The sequence below is a fragment of the Molothrus ater genome, chromosome 20, assembly GCF_012460135.2.
Source record: "Molothrus ater isolate BHLD 08-10-18 breed brown headed cowbird chromosome 20, BPBGC_Mater_1.1, whole genome shotgun sequence".
NCBI classification, from domain to species: Eukaryota; Metazoa; Chordata; class Aves; order Passeriformes; family Icteridae; genus Molothrus; species Molothrus ater.
Genome location: NC_050497.2, coordinates 8547738 through 8564293, shown reverse-complemented (window position 1 = coordinate 8564293; position 16556 = coordinate 8547738). Strand labels below are relative to the sequence as shown.

At 50.2% G+C, this 16556-nt stretch overlaps 1 protein-coding gene across 2 annotated transcripts in view; it reads right to left on the bottom strand.

Annotated features, from left to right (window-relative positions):
• Positions 1-16556, bottom strand: part of COL5A1 (collagen type V alpha 1 chain) — a 134191-nt gene that overhangs the window by 72156 nt on the left and 45479 nt on the right. For both annotated transcript variants that reach the window (XM_036394064.2, XM_036394065.2), the window contains exons 5-7: positions 4330-4461; positions 2478-2624; positions 2116-2364 (exon numbers count right to left, since the gene is read on the bottom strand). In XM_036394064.2, the coding sequence (XP_036249957.1) occupies positions 2116-2364; positions 2478-2624; positions 4330-4461 (528 nt within the window). The remainder of the gene's footprint in view (positions 1-2115; positions 2365-2477; positions 2625-4329; positions 4462-16556) is intronic.

Genomic DNA, 16556 nt, shown 5'->3' with positions numbered 1-16556 from the left:
GGCAGGCTCAGCCCTTTGGCACCCCTCGCTCTGAGCAGCCTGCAAAGAACAACATGTGCTGCTGAGCTTGATTTGGTTTCTTCCCTACCCAGGTAATGACCAAAATAGTCCAGGAATTGAATTCTCTCCAGTGCTTCCTAGAGAAAGAGCTCCTCACTACTACAGATTCAAAGTCACTTCAGTGTCATCACAACTTCCAGACTTCTTTCTGTGCCAAAACTGCTCAGGAGTCATAAACATGAACATCTGGGTCTGAATTCAGGAGGTTTTAAATTAAGATTAAACCTAGAACTAAGGTACTCACCAGCCCACCTTCTCTTATATCTGCAAACACCAACTGGCCTTGGCAGAAATTATACTTTGGCAATTATTTAATTAGAAAACTTGGAAAAGCCAGGATTGTTTTTCCTTTGGGCTGGTTCAAATGGATCTGTTGCTATCACACCCCTGCCTTTTATCCTGGCTGAAATATTTCACCTGGTTCTGCACTTTGAAACCTTAAAACCCTAATCTAAAAAATCTCATCTGCCTCTAAGGCTTTGAGGATAACAGCAAATTACATGAAATGAATATCAAAAATGTCTGGTTTGATATTTTAATTGAGGTCCTCAGGTCTATTTGCATGGAAAGATGATATTTGGAGTAAGTGGGCAGTTCCCTGCCTGAGCTTTCCTCCTCTATTTCCTTTCCTTAACAACTAAAGTGGCCCTTGAAGCCTCTTACTTCTTCTCCCACTTTTATATTTAATGCCCCTCTATCCAATCTTTAATTCCTCTCTCTTAGAAATCCAAGCTTGGCCAAGGATTTCGGGCTCTTGGTCAGGAAATGGAAAACTTTCCCATCCATGGGTTCCCTCCTGTTGTCTCCCTCAATTCCTGGAGCCTTTTCCTTTCCTCCCTGTGCATCATTTTGGGCTCTCCAATCTCCTCCACCACATTTTGGCTGGACTGGATCCCCCCTGCCCTTGGATCTGCACCTGCCTCTCTCCAGCTGCTCAGATCTTCGCTTGGACACTTTCCCTGACACCTTTTCCCTCAAATCTCCACCTCCAGGGATCCTGGCCAACTTTTGCTGTCTCTTTTGCCAGTCCTGAATTGTGACAGCCCCACAACAAATTATTCTCCACTGGAGAAAGCACCCCCAAGCTTTTCCTGGGAATTAGGATGGGATTTGGAAGCATTACAGAGACATGGGATGGTGTGGGCTGGAAGGACTTGAAAACTCATCCAGTTCCAAACCCTTGCCATGGGCAGAGGCATCTTCCACCAGAGCAGGTTGCTCAGAGAGCAATTCCATGTTCTCCCACCTGTGATTCCCTTGCTGCTGCTCCTGGGTAATGAAGGATTTGCCCATTTAATGCCATTATTTCCTTGCTCTGTGAGCCCCACAGCACCCAGCTCCCCAAAAATTCATCTCAGTCTCACCGACATTCACCTATTTCAGCATCAACATCAAAAGCAAGAACTTAAGCACGGGGGGGGGTCTCGAGTGCAGCATTTCAGCTGGAGGATATTGAAGTGTGGAGAGGTAAAAGTTCAATATTCCAGCAGCAAAAGCTGTGGGGTTTGGGCTGATCCCAGCCCTGAGAAGATCCATGCACAGAATAAAGGAGTTCACTCCACGTGGATGCAGCAGTTTTGGAATCAAGGCTTTGTTCCAGTGTTGAAATGTTGTGTTTTTTTAAAATAAAACAAACTGAAAAACATAAAAATGCTTTTCAGGGAAAATGGCAAAATGAAAAATATTGATGTTCTCCAGCAAATCAACATTTTAAGGATTTATATTAATAACTTTGGGATAAAAGGCTTTTACTGAGATTTTAACAGCAACCCTCATTTTTCTTTTTTGTCAGACAACCACTTCACCCCAGGAAATGCAGATGTCAATATGAGCAGCTTTTTCCAGGGGAATAATCCTTAACCAAATTCTAAATATCTGCGTTCCCCACCCTGAAAAATCTGGAGTGAAAACATTTTCCAAGAAACTTCCTCTCCCTGCAGCTGCCTGAACCACTTATGGATTTACCATCTGGCTGCTCCCGTCCCCTTTGCTTCCAGGGCTATGAAACAGCAGAATTAATTGAAAAAAAAATTAAAATTAATGAATTAAAATTACATCAGTCTCATTATAGGTGACGACAGTGCTCGTGGGGAGCTCAGCTTCCACTGCATTTTCAGTGAGGCCACCCTGGGGATCGATTTCCTCGTTGTAGTTGATATCCTCATAGGGCATGGGAGTAAAATACTCCTCGTTGATGGTCTCGTAGTTGTACTCATCAACCAGGGGATCATCCACTGCTCCATCCTCCTTGGCCTGCTTCCCGGGGTTCCCTCTCTCAGGGGGTGCTGTGGGAGCTGGATAATCCTGTCACACGTGGGAAATAAAGCGCCACAATCAGAGCAACAAAATCGTTCTGCATCATCCTCCCCTTTACAAAGGTTCAGCGCCCACACCCCTGCCAGGACCTGCCTCAGTACCTGCTTGGTTTCGGGTTTCTCTCCAGCAGCCACTTCAGGAGGGCTGGGTTTGGTGGTGGGGGTTTCTGGTTTGACAGCTTCATCCACGTCCTCGTAGTAAGGGTACTCGTAGTAGTAAGTGTCACCTTCTCCCTCCCCGTCCGTGTACTGCAGGGAGAGGAGGAGAAGCAGGAAATGAGCGGGGAGCACCCAGCGTGTCCCTGCCAGCTCCTGTGGACATCACAGCTTTGCACCACGAGTCTAGATGGGATATTTGGGAGAAATTCCCCCCTGGAATGGGTCACCCAGAGCAGATGGGGCTGCTCCATCCCTGGAAGTGTCCAAGGGGATATTTGGGAGAAATTCTCCCCTGGAATGGGTCACCCAGAGCAGCTGGGGCTGCTCCATCCCTGGAAGTGTCCAAGAGCAGGCTGGATGTGGAGGAATGTGGGATTGCAGGATGCGACGCTGCCCTGGCAAGGGATGGAATCTGGTAAACTTTAAGATCCCTCCAACCCAAACCAGTGACTCCATGATAGTTTTTCAACCTTGGGTTGCTGAAACCTCCCAGACCTGCCACACCTGAACTCCCTGAGAGAGGGGCAGAAAGCCCCCGAGCCCCGTGGCCGCTCTGGCACCATTCCTGCACTCACAACGCCCCTGTGACTGCCCAGCCACCCCAGGCCTGCAGGCTGGAGGCCTTGGAGGAGCAGATCCTTGCAGCCTTGCCCACAAGGCATCAGTCACTCACTCTTGAGCAAGAAACCCAAACAGAGGCTGGTTCCAGGCGGGCACGGCCCCGCTCCTCGCCAGCCCAGCTCTCCCTGGCAGCGGCCGCCGGCGCGTGGAGCTGCTCCTACATTGAGCAACACAGCCTCGGGACAAGCCAGCTCTTGTTGGACTGCTGGCTCCAAAAGAGGAGTTTTATTTTCCTGCTGCCACAGATTTCCACCAAAGTGCTGTTTTATTTGTGCTATTTATTGTTTCTGCAGAAGCGCTGGCGGAGTGGCCGCGGCGCTTGCCCGGGGCTGTGCCTCGCCGTGAGCATCCCAAAGCCCTGCTTAGGTGCTGGATTAATTTAATCCCAAAGATAAACTGGCAGGGCTGATGACATTACTGGTTTGTGGGGATTCCCTGACCCTGCAGGTCTGGGCTCAGCTGAAAGCAAATCAGCCCTAGAGGATGTCAGGATGCCAGACAGCAACTGCAGCGAGCCGAGACCTCTTTAAAAAGGGCAAAATTCAGGTGATGCTCATTAAATTCAGCCACACCCAGACATTTCTGATTGGGCAGCAAACATGCAAATGCACCCTCCACCAGCCTTTTTTATAGTGTTTCCTTTTTTTAAGGAAAAGGCCTGGGGTGAACCCTTCGTACAAAAATTATTGGGCACAGCAGCTCCCAGGGATGACTTGGAAGCATTTCTGCCAAAATGAGATTAAAAGGAAATCCAGGGGAAAAATGGTTCTCCCTCCTTTAACACCCGTTGTTTCACAGAATATTGAGAAATAACTGTTTAATCCTTTTACAAGTCCAACAGCATAACTGGAAATTTAGAAACAGGTGCTGATCTGGACAGGGCTGGAGCTGCTAGGGAAGGTCAGTAATCCACACTTGGCTCACATTGTCTCTCCTGTGTTTCTGAGCTCCAAAAGGATGTTCCTTTGAGTCTCTGGAAACGGAAGGAGCTCAGAAAGAAGAGAAACTCCCAAGATCCAAACCCAGAACGTGCAAATCCTAAAAACAATCCCTGTCTTGGACGCTGGAGACAAGTCGTGGGGAAGCTGAGCACGAGGAAGGAGCCACGTGTTTGAGAGGGTGAAATAAACCCAAATATGGGTGGTTACAGCCCAAACCCTCCGCAGAGACTCACGTATTCATCCTGGTTGGGGTCCTGGGACTGGGGGGAGTCGGGGATGGCGGTGTCGCAGTCGGGGCTGTAGTGCTCGCAGTACTCCAGGGCTGCCCGCGGGTCCGCCACGATCAGGAGCTGCTGGATGTCACCCTGCAGGGAGGGAGCACAGAGGGTCAGAGGTGGGTGCTGCTCCTGCAGGCACCAGCCTGGGGCTGCGATCAAAGCCAGAAACACAAAGAAACGGAAAGCAGAACGCGTGGCAGGGCCGCCTTCCTGACAGGGGCACATCCCCTGCGATGAGCCAGGGGAAAAGCTCCATGTCTAGGGGAGCAGCTGCTTCTCTTGGGCTGCTCCACGAGGTGTGAACCCACCGTGCTTCATGCCCAGCCCAAAATCCACCTCCCCAAAACACAAATCACCCAGTACAACAGCGCTGGCAGCCCCAAGCAAGGCAAGTGCAGGAAAAATAAAAATAAAAATAAAAGGGCTTTGTGCCCCCCCCCCCAAATCAGCAATAAAACAACTCCTTTCCACCTGGTCCTATGCAGGGCTGCAAAGTCACCTTGGCCAGTCCCAAAAGCTGCTTTTTGGCCTCAAAACTTCTCTGCTTCTCCCACCCCACCAGCTGGTCTCATATCACCCCCGGTTTTTTTTGCATCTTTCCTTACCTCTATGTTCCACCCACAACAGACACAGCCAGAGATTAGAAATGCATCTGATAGACCCAGAAAAGAGCCAAAGGGAGGCCTTTTTATACTAAAACCCAGGTGCAGAGGAAGCTCATTAGGCACCAGGGCTGGTTAATGGAGCAGCTGCTCCCTGAAGGCCGACACAGCCACAGCCAGAAGGTCAGAGCAGAAATTGCTCTTGAGTTTCCTAAAGAGCCACCACGCTGCTCAACCACGATGCCAAAATCCAGTTCATTCAGCAGACAGTTACATAAGACTTTACTACTTGGATGCTTAGAGCTGATACTTTAATTAGGGGAGGGAAAAAAAAAATTCTTATTTAATAATAGACAAACAAGGCTAAAGCATCAGGGGGAAAAGCAGGAGCCTTACAGCAAAACTGGGAGGATGATTTGGGCGGTAATAGGAACCAGAAGCTCCAAAGGGAGCCTGGCCAGACTGGCAAACAGCCCTGTGGAAAAGGATATTTTTGAAATTTTGGGCCAAATCTGCCTTGGTGTGACTGGATCATGGACTTGCCCACTGACTTGCCCCCAAAAAAGGGAATGCTGCTAACATTTTGGGCAGAGATCTGCTGGGCAAGGAGCAGCTCAGAGCTGCCTGGAGCTCCCTCCTCCATTCCCAGGTTGTCACTTCCCTCCCTGCAGCAGCTCAGGAACATCTGGGCACCTCTCAGACCTACCCCAGTCACCCTTCAAAGAGCATTCATTGAAGCTCATTAGTCATTGTTTCCAGTGAATAACCTTTACAAAATTAACAGAAATGTCTGCAAAGCGGGTTTCAATTTTCCACTTTTAAAACAAGAAACATCTTTCTTTCCCTTTCCCTTTTCTTTTTTTTTTTTTTTTTTTTTTTTTTTTTTTTTTTTTTGTTAATATAAATCCAGTCCTGCCATTACTATTCCAGCTTTTTCTTTTGCAATGTAACCACCAAAACTGGGCTAAGATTATTGGGGAAATGAAATAGTCCAAGATTGAATTTTTTTTTTTATTTTTGTAAAATATTTCCTTTTATCCAAGCAGCTCTGGCCACCACCTGCCCATGGGACCCATTGGTCCATGGTGGGACCTCCAGGACCCCAGGTCCTGGGGGTGTTATGGGGTTACTCAGGCCATAAATTATAAAACCATCCCTGTCCCCAAAGGCACTCCAGAGCTCCAAACCTGTTCCTTTGGATTTCCCTCCAGCAGGGAATACCCAACTCGACCAAGGAATCTGTGGCTGATGTGAAAAATCTTCCAGCTGCTATTTCGGCCCCCAGGACCTCAGCCAGCCCTCCCTGACACCTCAGCTAAGCCACTTGGGCCCTCCTCTCCCTCAGGTGCTTAAAGCTCCCAGTTTTCCATGGGAAGATGGGAAGTGCCTGGCATTGCTGGGATAAGCTGAAATAAAGCAGCCCCAAAGCAGACCTGGGACTTGTCTCCAAGAGGCAGGGGAGGCTGAAAAAGCTTTTTCTCCCTGATAAGGTTGGATTTACACCTCATGGAGAGCTGATAGGCTGCATCCCATAAGCGAGCAGGGCTGGAGCTGCGTTTCCTCAAGGAACAGATAAAGCAAGGAAAGGCATCCTGGCTAAACACAGTGCCAAAGGTTAAGCAGAAGAGAATTTGCTAAAGCTGGGTTTGTTTTTAGTCTCAGCTGACGGCAGCTCCTGAGCTATGCATGGGGAAAAACCTTGATCCCACCCTGCCTGGGCATCCTCAGCCTTGGAGAATATGAAAAACAAAACCACCTGCAAATTCCTGCAGAAAACTGAACCTCAACACACCCAAGGACAGCGTGGGCCCCACAGTTTGTGCTGGGTGAGAGGGGGAGGCTGAGCAGGGGAAGCTTCCTGCTCATTCTGGGTCAGGAACTTGGGGAAATCAGCGCACAACTGAATAAATGTGGGACGTGGGGAGCGCCAGGAAAAAGCATCAGACGGCTCCGCCAGAGCTCACCACGCTTCACAGGCTGCTGCTGCCCCTCTCCTTTTCAAACCCAGCCAATCACCCTGCCCAGAGCTCATCCTTGGCTTGTTCCAGCCTGAAAAATGCAGGAGAACCAAGGCTGAACTAATGCAAAATGCAGGAGAACCAAAGCGGAACCCAGGAGAACCAAGGCTGAACAATGCAAAATCCAGGAGAACCAAGGCTGAACCAAAGCAGAACCCAGGAGAACCAAGGTTGAACAATGCAAAACCCAGGAGAAGCAAGGCTCAAACAATGCAAAACTCAGGAAAACCAAGGCTGAACTGATTCAAAATCCAGGAGAACCAAGGATGAACCAATGCAAAACGCAGGAGAACCAATGCAAAACCCAGGAGAACCAAGGCTCAAACAATGCAAAATCCAGGAGAACCAAGGCTGAACCAATGCAAAACTCAGGAAAACCAAGGCTGAACTGACTCAAAACCCAGTTTTGAATCTCCTTGCAGGAGAAGCAAGGCTGAACCAAAGCAGAACCCAGCAGAACCAAGGCTGAACCAATTCAAAATCCAGGAGAACCAAGGCTCAAACAATGCAAAATTCAGGAAAACCAAGGCTGAACTGACTCAAAATTCAGGAGAACCAATGCAAAACCCAGGAGTACCGAATTAGGGACAACTGAGAGCCCAAACTGGGAGCACCCGAGGTCCAGCACAGAGGCTGAGCAGCTCAGGGGAGGGGGAAAGGAGGAGAGCTCAGCCCATTCATCTTTGTTTCACTCTCAGCAAGCGCCCAGCACCGGGGGATACCCCGTGCTAACACTTGTAAAAAGCAGCCAGGAGTAAAAACCTTGTTAGCGAGATTCCCAGTCAATTGACCTCATCCCTCAGCAGCAAACAATAAAAGGGGCTAATTTAGGCTGCCATAAAAAGCCCCACTATCTGCACCTCACAAAAGCTGCACAAAGCTCTGCTGTCAAGAGCCCCATTTCTGAGATTTAAAAAGCAACTTTCAATGGAGCCAGCCGCGCTGGGAGGTTCGGGAGCCTTTTGTGTCCTCTCCAGTGTGCTGCTGCTAATAAATTGTGCCCAGGGACCCAGGGATCCTGCCTGGCAAAGGGGAGCCAGCCCTGCTCCCATTCCACCCTCAAGTGTCCGTTTGTTTCCCTGGTTTGGTCACAAACCAGCCCAAAATCTCCTTCCCAGCTGGATTTTTGCAGCACTAACAAAGATCCCGTTAATCCACACGCATGGATCGGTGTGGGACAGGGTTTTCCAAGAGAGACAACTGAAAAATGCACCAATAAAGGGGTTTAAAGGCCCGAGCAGCCAAATCAAAGACTTGTTTTCAAGTAATGAGTTATTTCAGGCAGGGAGCAAGACGGAAACACTCTGCAGTTGCTTTGTGGAAGTCACCAGCAGCATCCCCCAGCCACCCACACAGTGGGTAAAGCTCTTTTTTGGCCTGGCAATGAGTTGGGCAAAAGGCTCAAGGAAGTTCTCCAGTGCCTGGAGCACTTGGTAGCATCCAGAGGCTGAGCTCAGTTGTGTTTTGCTGGCTTAACAAAAAAAAAAATTTCAAGCGGAGAATAAAAAATTCAATTTTTTTTTTTTTTGCCTGCCAATAACCACAATTGTATAGATTAGGAGAGGCAGCGCTTAAAAGGAAGGGATAAATCCCACTTTGGCCTTTATTCCTAAAACTTCTGGTGCAGAGGAAGAGGCAGGACAGCACATTTCTGAGCAGGACCGTGAGTTGTGAGGGTTTCATTTGCTCCACCAGACAGATGGAAGTGCTAACTGTCAGGAGCAGTAAGGATCTGCCTGACATTTATGGTAAAGCCATTTATGCCTGATGACTCATTTGCTTTATGGATTAAGTTCCATCAAAGCCAGTTTAACTCAAGTCCCCAGCCAGCTCCCAGACAAGGCTGGAAAAGCTCTTTCTGGAGCATTTTTTAACACTTATTCTATATGCTTGCAAAAAAAAATGTCACATCACTTCCAATGACATCAACTTCAAGAACTCAGAGGAATCGTTGTGGTTCAATGAAAAATAAACCAGCTGGAGAGGAGGATCAGAGTGACTTCATCTGGCCCTGGCAGCAGCTCCCTAAATCCTGGGATTCTTCAGGGCTCCCACTGTTCATTAACTGGACTCGGGTTAGGGCCTCACCCCAAAACTCTGAGATTCAGCGTCCCTAAGGGAAAATCCTGCTGGATGCTGGAAACTCCTGCATTTCAACTGGAGAAACACAGGCCCAGGGTGAAGGGTGATAATGTAAAATCTTCCCAATTATTGGGAATCACTGAAGTTTATCCTGACAAACTCCCTGGCTCCATAACCCCAAACCCAGGCAGAGGCTGGAGAGGGGCAGGGGTTCAGTGCAGCTCCAGGATGAAGTGGAAGCTCAAAAACCCCTAATCCCTGTCTTGGAGCCAGCCTGGCAGCCCTCAGCTGTTCCACTTGATAAATCCTGTCACCAGCACTTCCCAGGGATTCTCACAGCCCAGCTCCAGCCTGGAGTGGTGTTGGAGACATCAGCAAAGGCCCAGGAACCACCACAGCTCTGCCACGGGGAAACCCCAAAAATCAGAGGTGCTCAGAGCATCCCAGAGTCCCTCCTTGAAACAGCAGCTCCAGGAAAGCAGCAAAAATGCAGCAAAGGGGTCAGACAAAGCCTCAGCATCCCCCCAGTCCCTGTCCCCATGTCCTGAGCCCTCTCCTGGCCAGGAGTGACCCCACAGACAGAGCAGCTGCTGCCTAAAGAGCTTCCTTTGGGCACTGCAGCATGGGAAGGTAATTGTTGAAAGTTTGGCTAAATAATAATGAATTTAAAAGAGAAAAGCTTGACTCGCACGCAGCTGTGACTCAGCTACACATTGCTGGTGGTTTGGCTAAATCCAGCTGGGTGTTTGTGTCCCCATCCTGCTCAGAGGGGCTGCAGGGCTGGATGGGGCTGCTCTGGGGTTACCCCAAGAACAGCTCCTGCTGCTTTGGGCACTCACACAGGAGCCTCTGCCCAGCCCTTTTTGGAAAAACCAGGTTTAATTCAGCAGAGCTGAGAGAGAAAAGTGTCACCAGCACAAAATGTGGCTCCAAACCCTCTTGAGAGCTGGGGAAAGTTTCTGTTTTTCACTGCATCTCTGTGTGGGGACCACAGTGAAGCCCTGGGACCAGGGATGCTCCTGGCTCAGCCTGGGCTGGGGGTGCAGCACTGGGCTTAGGGTTTCCCTGGGGTCCCCACACAGAGATGCAATGAAAAAGAGAAACTTTCCCCAGCCCTTGAGAGGGTTTGGTGCCACATTTGATGCTGGTGACACCCTGAGCCCAGTGCTGCAGCCCCAGCCCAGCCCGGGCAGGAGCATCCCTGATTTTGGGCTTGCAGAGCACAAACTCTGCAATTAGCACAGCCCACGAGCTCTTCCCCTGCCCACAGCAGCAAGAGGAGCATCAGCGCTCTGGCTGGGTGCTAATTAACCTCTCTGCTAATTGCCCAACCTTTCTGTTTTACAGTCCCAGGGAGGAAGGCCGTTTCCCATCCTGTGAGGATCCCCGAGCTCGCTGCTCCTCCTGCCTGCTGGGCTGGAAGGAACGGGCCAGGGAAGTGTTGTCCCCTCCTTGTCCCCTCCCCTGAAGCCTGGCACCTCTCCATGCTGTCCCCAACACCCAGCCCTGCCCCAACACGAGACCAGATCCTGTTTTTCCCCCCATAGCTGCTGCATCCTTGGACCTGCAGCCTCGTGGCTGTGGTTTAAAATTCAATTAATCGATTCAATTCAATCCTGCCTTAAAATGAAGAGGTTTTTTGGAGCAAAGGGCTGCTTGCAGAGCCCACAGAACACCTGAGGTCTGCCTGTGTGTGCCATCCCAAACCCAGCTGGGGAGCAGCTCAGCAAGGACTCCTGGCTGGAAGGGAAGGACAGGCCATTCCCTGAGCGGGGAACAAAAGCCAGATGGCTTTGCTAATTCTGGAAAGCTCTCCTGAAGGAGCTGTCGCTCTGCCAACACCCAAATACCCGTCAAGGACTCCCTGGCAGGGCAGGAGGCAGCAGCACAAGGCCCATTTCCAGGTGGACACTTCCCACCCAATCCCAGAGTCAAAAACCCTAAATAACCCTAATAACCCTAAAGCAAACACAGCCCTGAGCTCCCCCTGAGCACCCTAGCAGTGCATTTCTCCAGGGGTTTTTCTTGGTTTTCCAAGCTGGAAAAGGCACTTTGGGAAGGGCACAGCACCCCTCAGCAGGGCGGTCACAGCCAGCCCTCCCTCACGGGGGGACAGAGCCAGGCTGCACAAGCACCACAGCTGGGATTTTCTGGAGAAAATGGAAGATTTGAGGTGGGGAACACAAGCAGGAAAAAGTGGAGAGAGGTTTGAGCGTCCTGTCCCTGCATGCTGGGCCTGGCAGGTCCCTCCCAGGCAGGGGATGTGTCCAGCTGTCCCCTGACTCATGTCTGGGGCTCCAAACCACCAGACGTGGGCTGTGCGCTCCCCTTCACAGCACAAAAGTGGTTTATTAGTGGTTTTTTTTTAGCTTTTGCTGCAGGGAATTCCACCAGAGAGCAGGACCCACCCTGAGGAAAAATGATTCTGTGGCTTCTGGTTTTCCTCCTGGCTGACATCAGCCCTGGGAGCCTGGTGGCATCACCACTGCAGCCCTTTGGGACCAAACATTGGCAAGATTTGGGGTTTCGCTTCCACTTCGCTTTCCCTGCTTTTCACTTTCCTTTTCCCCCCTGCTTTTCACTTTTTCCTTTTTTCCAGGTCCTTCTTAAAGCTGGATTTCTCTGCATCTCACCTCAGTGGGACGGGGAGGTGCAGCCAGGGAAAAGCAGCCAGGCAGTGGGGACTGCAGGAAAAGGAAAAGGCAGCCAAGGTGCCTTAAAAAAATAACAAAGCTGCTAAAAAACACCTCAAGAGAGAGAGAGAGAGAGATCCTTAAATCAACAACCTGCTCAGCCACTCTGCTGGGCTATTTTTATGTATTTATGTCTGTTGAACAAACCACAATTTATCTCCTGGGGTTTCTGGGTGCAAAACAATCAGTTCTGGCCACAAAAAGCAGGATGGGGCTGCAGGCCCAGTCTGGAAGGGTGGCTGGACTGGGAGAGGGGCTGCTGGGACAAAAGGCTGCTTTATATTTCCCTGCTTCCCTCCACCCTGGCCAAGCACTGTGTGCTAGCACAGGCAAAAATCATTTGAGGCAAAAATAATAGGAGAGGCAAAAATAATAGGAGAGATTTCTGCAGCTCTTTTGCAAAAAGAGGGGGAAAAAAATAATGGCACAGTTCAGGTTTTTAAAGGGTAAAGAATGGAAAGAAAGGAAAGAAGAAGCCCCTGCCAGTCCCACTCCTCTCCACCCCAATAAAGAGAGAACATCACAATAGGAAAATGAAACTCGAGAGCAAAGTCAGCCTCTACGTTTGCAAAACGAGCAGTTTTGAACTTTTCTTTTTTGAATTGTGTGCTCTGAGCAGATGGCCTGAGCCCCCCCAGCAGATCAGGAACACATGTGAAGAACCAGCAACCTGAACCACAGGTTTTTATTAAGCTGCAGTTCAGATTTCATCCCACTGAAGTGAACATTGTCCCTCTGCAGCAGCAGCTGTGGGGTGGCTGCCCCTCAGAGGGGCTTTGCAAATGTCCTGGGTGTCCCTGGGTGCTGATAACCCTGAGGGATCTCAGGGATGCCGTGGCTACCTGGCTGGGGCTGATCTTGGCTCTCTAATTCTGGATATTTGTCCCTGTGACACCTCCAGGTGCCAAGCAGTGCTGACTTCAACAGCTCCTCCACTGGGAGAGGGAAAAAAACCTGCCAGATTTGGGTAATTCTGGGGGATTTGTGTCACTCTGCAGGACAGGAGCTGGGGCTGGGTTCTCACTGGGTTGTGAACCTCACACTGGATCTAATTTGGATCTGATTAAGCCATGCACAAACCAAGCTTGACTGGAAGAAAGAATTCCTCTGCTGGCTTAGTTTGGAGCTGCTGGGCAAAGCTGAACCTCCCATTTCAGGGGGAGAAGGGAAGAAAAAAAAGGTAAAAAAAACCTGCCTGCAGAAAACCCTCCCAAACTCCCATGAACACAGCACAGAGCCTGAGCTGCTGCTCCCCCTGTCCAGTTTGGACTGAAAGAGGGGAAACTGGGTTCTGAGAGGAGCTGGAAGGAGAGGAAAGCAGGTTTGGGGTGTGCTGGGCACAGCCACACCACAGGGAAGGGGATGATGGGCTCAGAGCTGGGGTAGGTTCAAACCTCTCCTGTCTGGGGCTTTAATGGGGCCTCCAGGCCCAAGCAGTTCATTTCTAACCCCTACAAGGAGCTCAGGCAGGACTGGATCTCTCCCTGCAAGGATCCTACCCAGAGGGGAGAGTTGGAGTAGAGCTGTTGTAGGCATTTCCTAGAGGGAAACACCTTCACCAAAGGAGCAAAAACCAGTTTGTAAACCCAGTTTACAGCTGCTAAATATTCACTTCATGGGCAGCAGGAACCTGGGGGAGAGATTTCATCTGAAGCTTTAAAGGCAGCCATGAGGAAGCTCTCTCTTCTCATGAATTCATTAGGATAACCCTGCATTTTTTTGGCTGCTTTCCCCCCAAAACCAAGCCCTGGGTGATGCCTGTGTGCAGCCCCAGGTGTGTCTGTCTGTCCCAATAATTCTTCTGTCTGATGGCTGATTTCAATCACTTCTGACAGGGAAAAGAGGCTCAGGATAATTAAACTGCTATAAATGTCATGGAAACAGACAGCTCAGGAAAAGAAATCCTCCCAGAGCCTTGGCTGTGCTGAGCCCTCCTCTGATCAGACCCAGGCACTCACCAAACATCTCTTTAATGTCCCCACCACCCCTTTCATGTCCCTACCAGCAGCTGAGGGAACCACAAAGCACAAATTAGAAGGGATCTAGGCCTGGCTGATCCCAGAGCATCTCTGAGCTTCCCAATTCCCACAGCTGCTGGAAAAACATGGGCTGAGGCACCACAAAATGAGCACTTTTCCTTGCCTTTGTGCCTACCCATGGAAAAAACAAAATAAAACAAAACAAAACATTTTCCTCAATTTTCCAGCCCCAAGACAGATGGAGGAGGGAAGGGAGCATGCCCAGGTCTCAGCTAAGGCAGATTCCAGGGTTTTGTGGGATTTCCAGAGGGATTTCAGCAGATCCAAGGGTTTTTGTGGGTGCCTGTCAGCAGCTCCAGGCTGGCACTGCCACCTCAGATGAGCCTTTCCAGCGGCTGCTCCATCTGCTCTCAACACACTTGGAATCCCTTCCTGCCCCCTCCAAACACTCCCTGGAGTTATTTTTCTTCCCCCCCCCCCACTCTGTGACCACACAGCAGCCTGGCACTCTGTGATTTCTGCCTTCAAACTCCTCATTTGGTGGCTCCAAATCAGCATTTCTGTCGTTGTGCACACAAATTACAGCCCCGAGAATAGAGGCCCCACAATCACCGTGTGCTGAGCTCTCGCTGCTCTCACATCCATCCTTTGTGGTGTAAAACCCTTTAACCCTGCACAGCTGGTTTTGCCTTCTCCCCCCTCCAGAGGATAAATTCCTAGTGGGAATCCAGAGGATGACTTTGAAAGGAATCCTTGAAAAGCTGCTCAAAACTGAGTTTTTCAGGGTTTTTTAAAATCAAGGCACCTTCCATCTGTTTATAATATTAAACCCACCTCCCGTGAGAGGGACTTCATAGCAAGAGATCCCTCAAAACCCCAAAATCCATCCCTCAGATACCTCTCCAGAATTCAAACATGGAGGTTTTTTTACCCTTTTTTTGTAGTTATTCTCTATTCCAGAGCTTTAACAAACCACCAGTGTGAAAAACCCCCTCAGCAGCAGTTTTTCCAGCAGTTCCTTCCCATTATTTTCCAACAGGAGCTGATTTGGCTCAGGTACATTCACACGGAGTGGTTTTGTTCCCTAATTGAAGCATCGAGTCAGATTATGCTTCTGAAGCAGCAAATGAGACTATTCACCAAAAAAAAATCTCTTTATCCTTGCTCAAAACGTTTGCTTGCCTGGATATGCTTATGAAGAATAACTCAGGGAGCTCCTAAAAATGGGATTTTGCAATTTGAGCCTCATCCTGACAGTCAGGAAACGAAATTTCCATGCAGGGACAAAGCAGTGGGACAGGGTGACACAGTGGTGCTGTCCCTGAGAGCCACCCCGAGTGTCCCATGTGCCAAGCAAGGCTCAATCCCATGGACAGCATCCCAAAAACCTCATTTAGACCCTCTGGAAAGCTGCATTAAATCATGGCCTGCACATTGTGGGAGGCATTTACATAAAGGAGCAGAGGGTCAGCCTGACCTTCAGTGTCCAGTGTGGAAATTTCAAAAAAAAAAAAAAAAGAAAAAGAAAAAGAAAAGAAAAAAATCCCACAAAAGCCCAGCCCAGGCCTGTGCAAACTGAATGGGGCCAAATGAATGGCTGGCATTGTGTGCCCTGCTGTGCCAGCCCTGGAACTGGCACTGAATGAAGCTGGGATGGGCAGAGGATGGGGCCAGGAGCAATTCTGAAAGAATCCCCTGGTTTTGTGTGAGGGGTACCCCAAAGGACACCCACACTCAATGCCCTGCGCTCACAGGCCAGCCTCAAAAAGAGATTTTGCTCCATTTTCCTCATCCCACTCATTAGGGATCCCTGGAAGAAACCCAAGGCCCCATTTCCCCTTGTCCTCCACTGCTCTCTGAGCACCAGGTAGTGCAGGCCAGCCTGGGCCGTGCCACCACTCTGTGTCACCTTACCAAGGTGACATCGTCCCCACATCCCGGCCCACGGGAAACTGCAGAATTTCCTTGCAAAGGAGGCACAGTCTGCAAAAACTCCCCTCAATCCCAAATTCCAGGCTGCCCAGCCTCCCCTTGGCACAGCCCGAGGTGCCAAAAATCCCTTTTCAATCTGGCTCAGGTGCCACCCCTCTGTGTCACCTTACCGAGGTGACAACGTCCCCACGGCCTGGCTGCTGTCCCCAGCTGAGCAGGGCCCTGTTATCCAGCCTGTCCTTTTGTGCAGAGGAGGCACTGTGCACAAAAACTCCCCTCAGTCCCAAATTCGAGGCTGCCCAGCCTTCCCTTGGCACAGCCTGGGCTGTGCCACCCCTCTGTGTCACCTCACCGAGGTGACAACGTCCCCACGGCCTGGCTGCTGTCCCCAGCTGAGCAGGGCTCTGTTATCCAGGCTGTCCACAGGAAACTACAGAGCTTCCTTGGAGAGGGAGGCTACCAAACCTCCCCTCAGTCCCAAATTCCAGGCTGCCCAGCCTCTCCTCGGCTCCCTGTTCCTGCAGACCTGACCCCAACTCCCAATTAATTCCCTCCACCACCCCACTGAGTGCTGCCCTTCTCCCACCCCAAACCCCGTCCCCCTGATGCCAGCTCCTCACCCAGCCCTGCTCACACCATTCCAAGTTTCCCCTCTCCCTCCAGATCAAATAATCAGCCAATAACCCAGGGCTCTCCTGGAGGAGTTCTTTTTCCATGACATATGTGTGAACCATCAGGGATGGTTTAAAAACTGATTCCCCCTCATTACAAGGCCGGCACAAAGCTGCTCCTTTGTGTCTTCCCCCTCTGCACCACTGCCTGCTCTGGTTTCACATTGATTTATTTCCCTTTCATCTCTGGAAAATTAGGAATTCT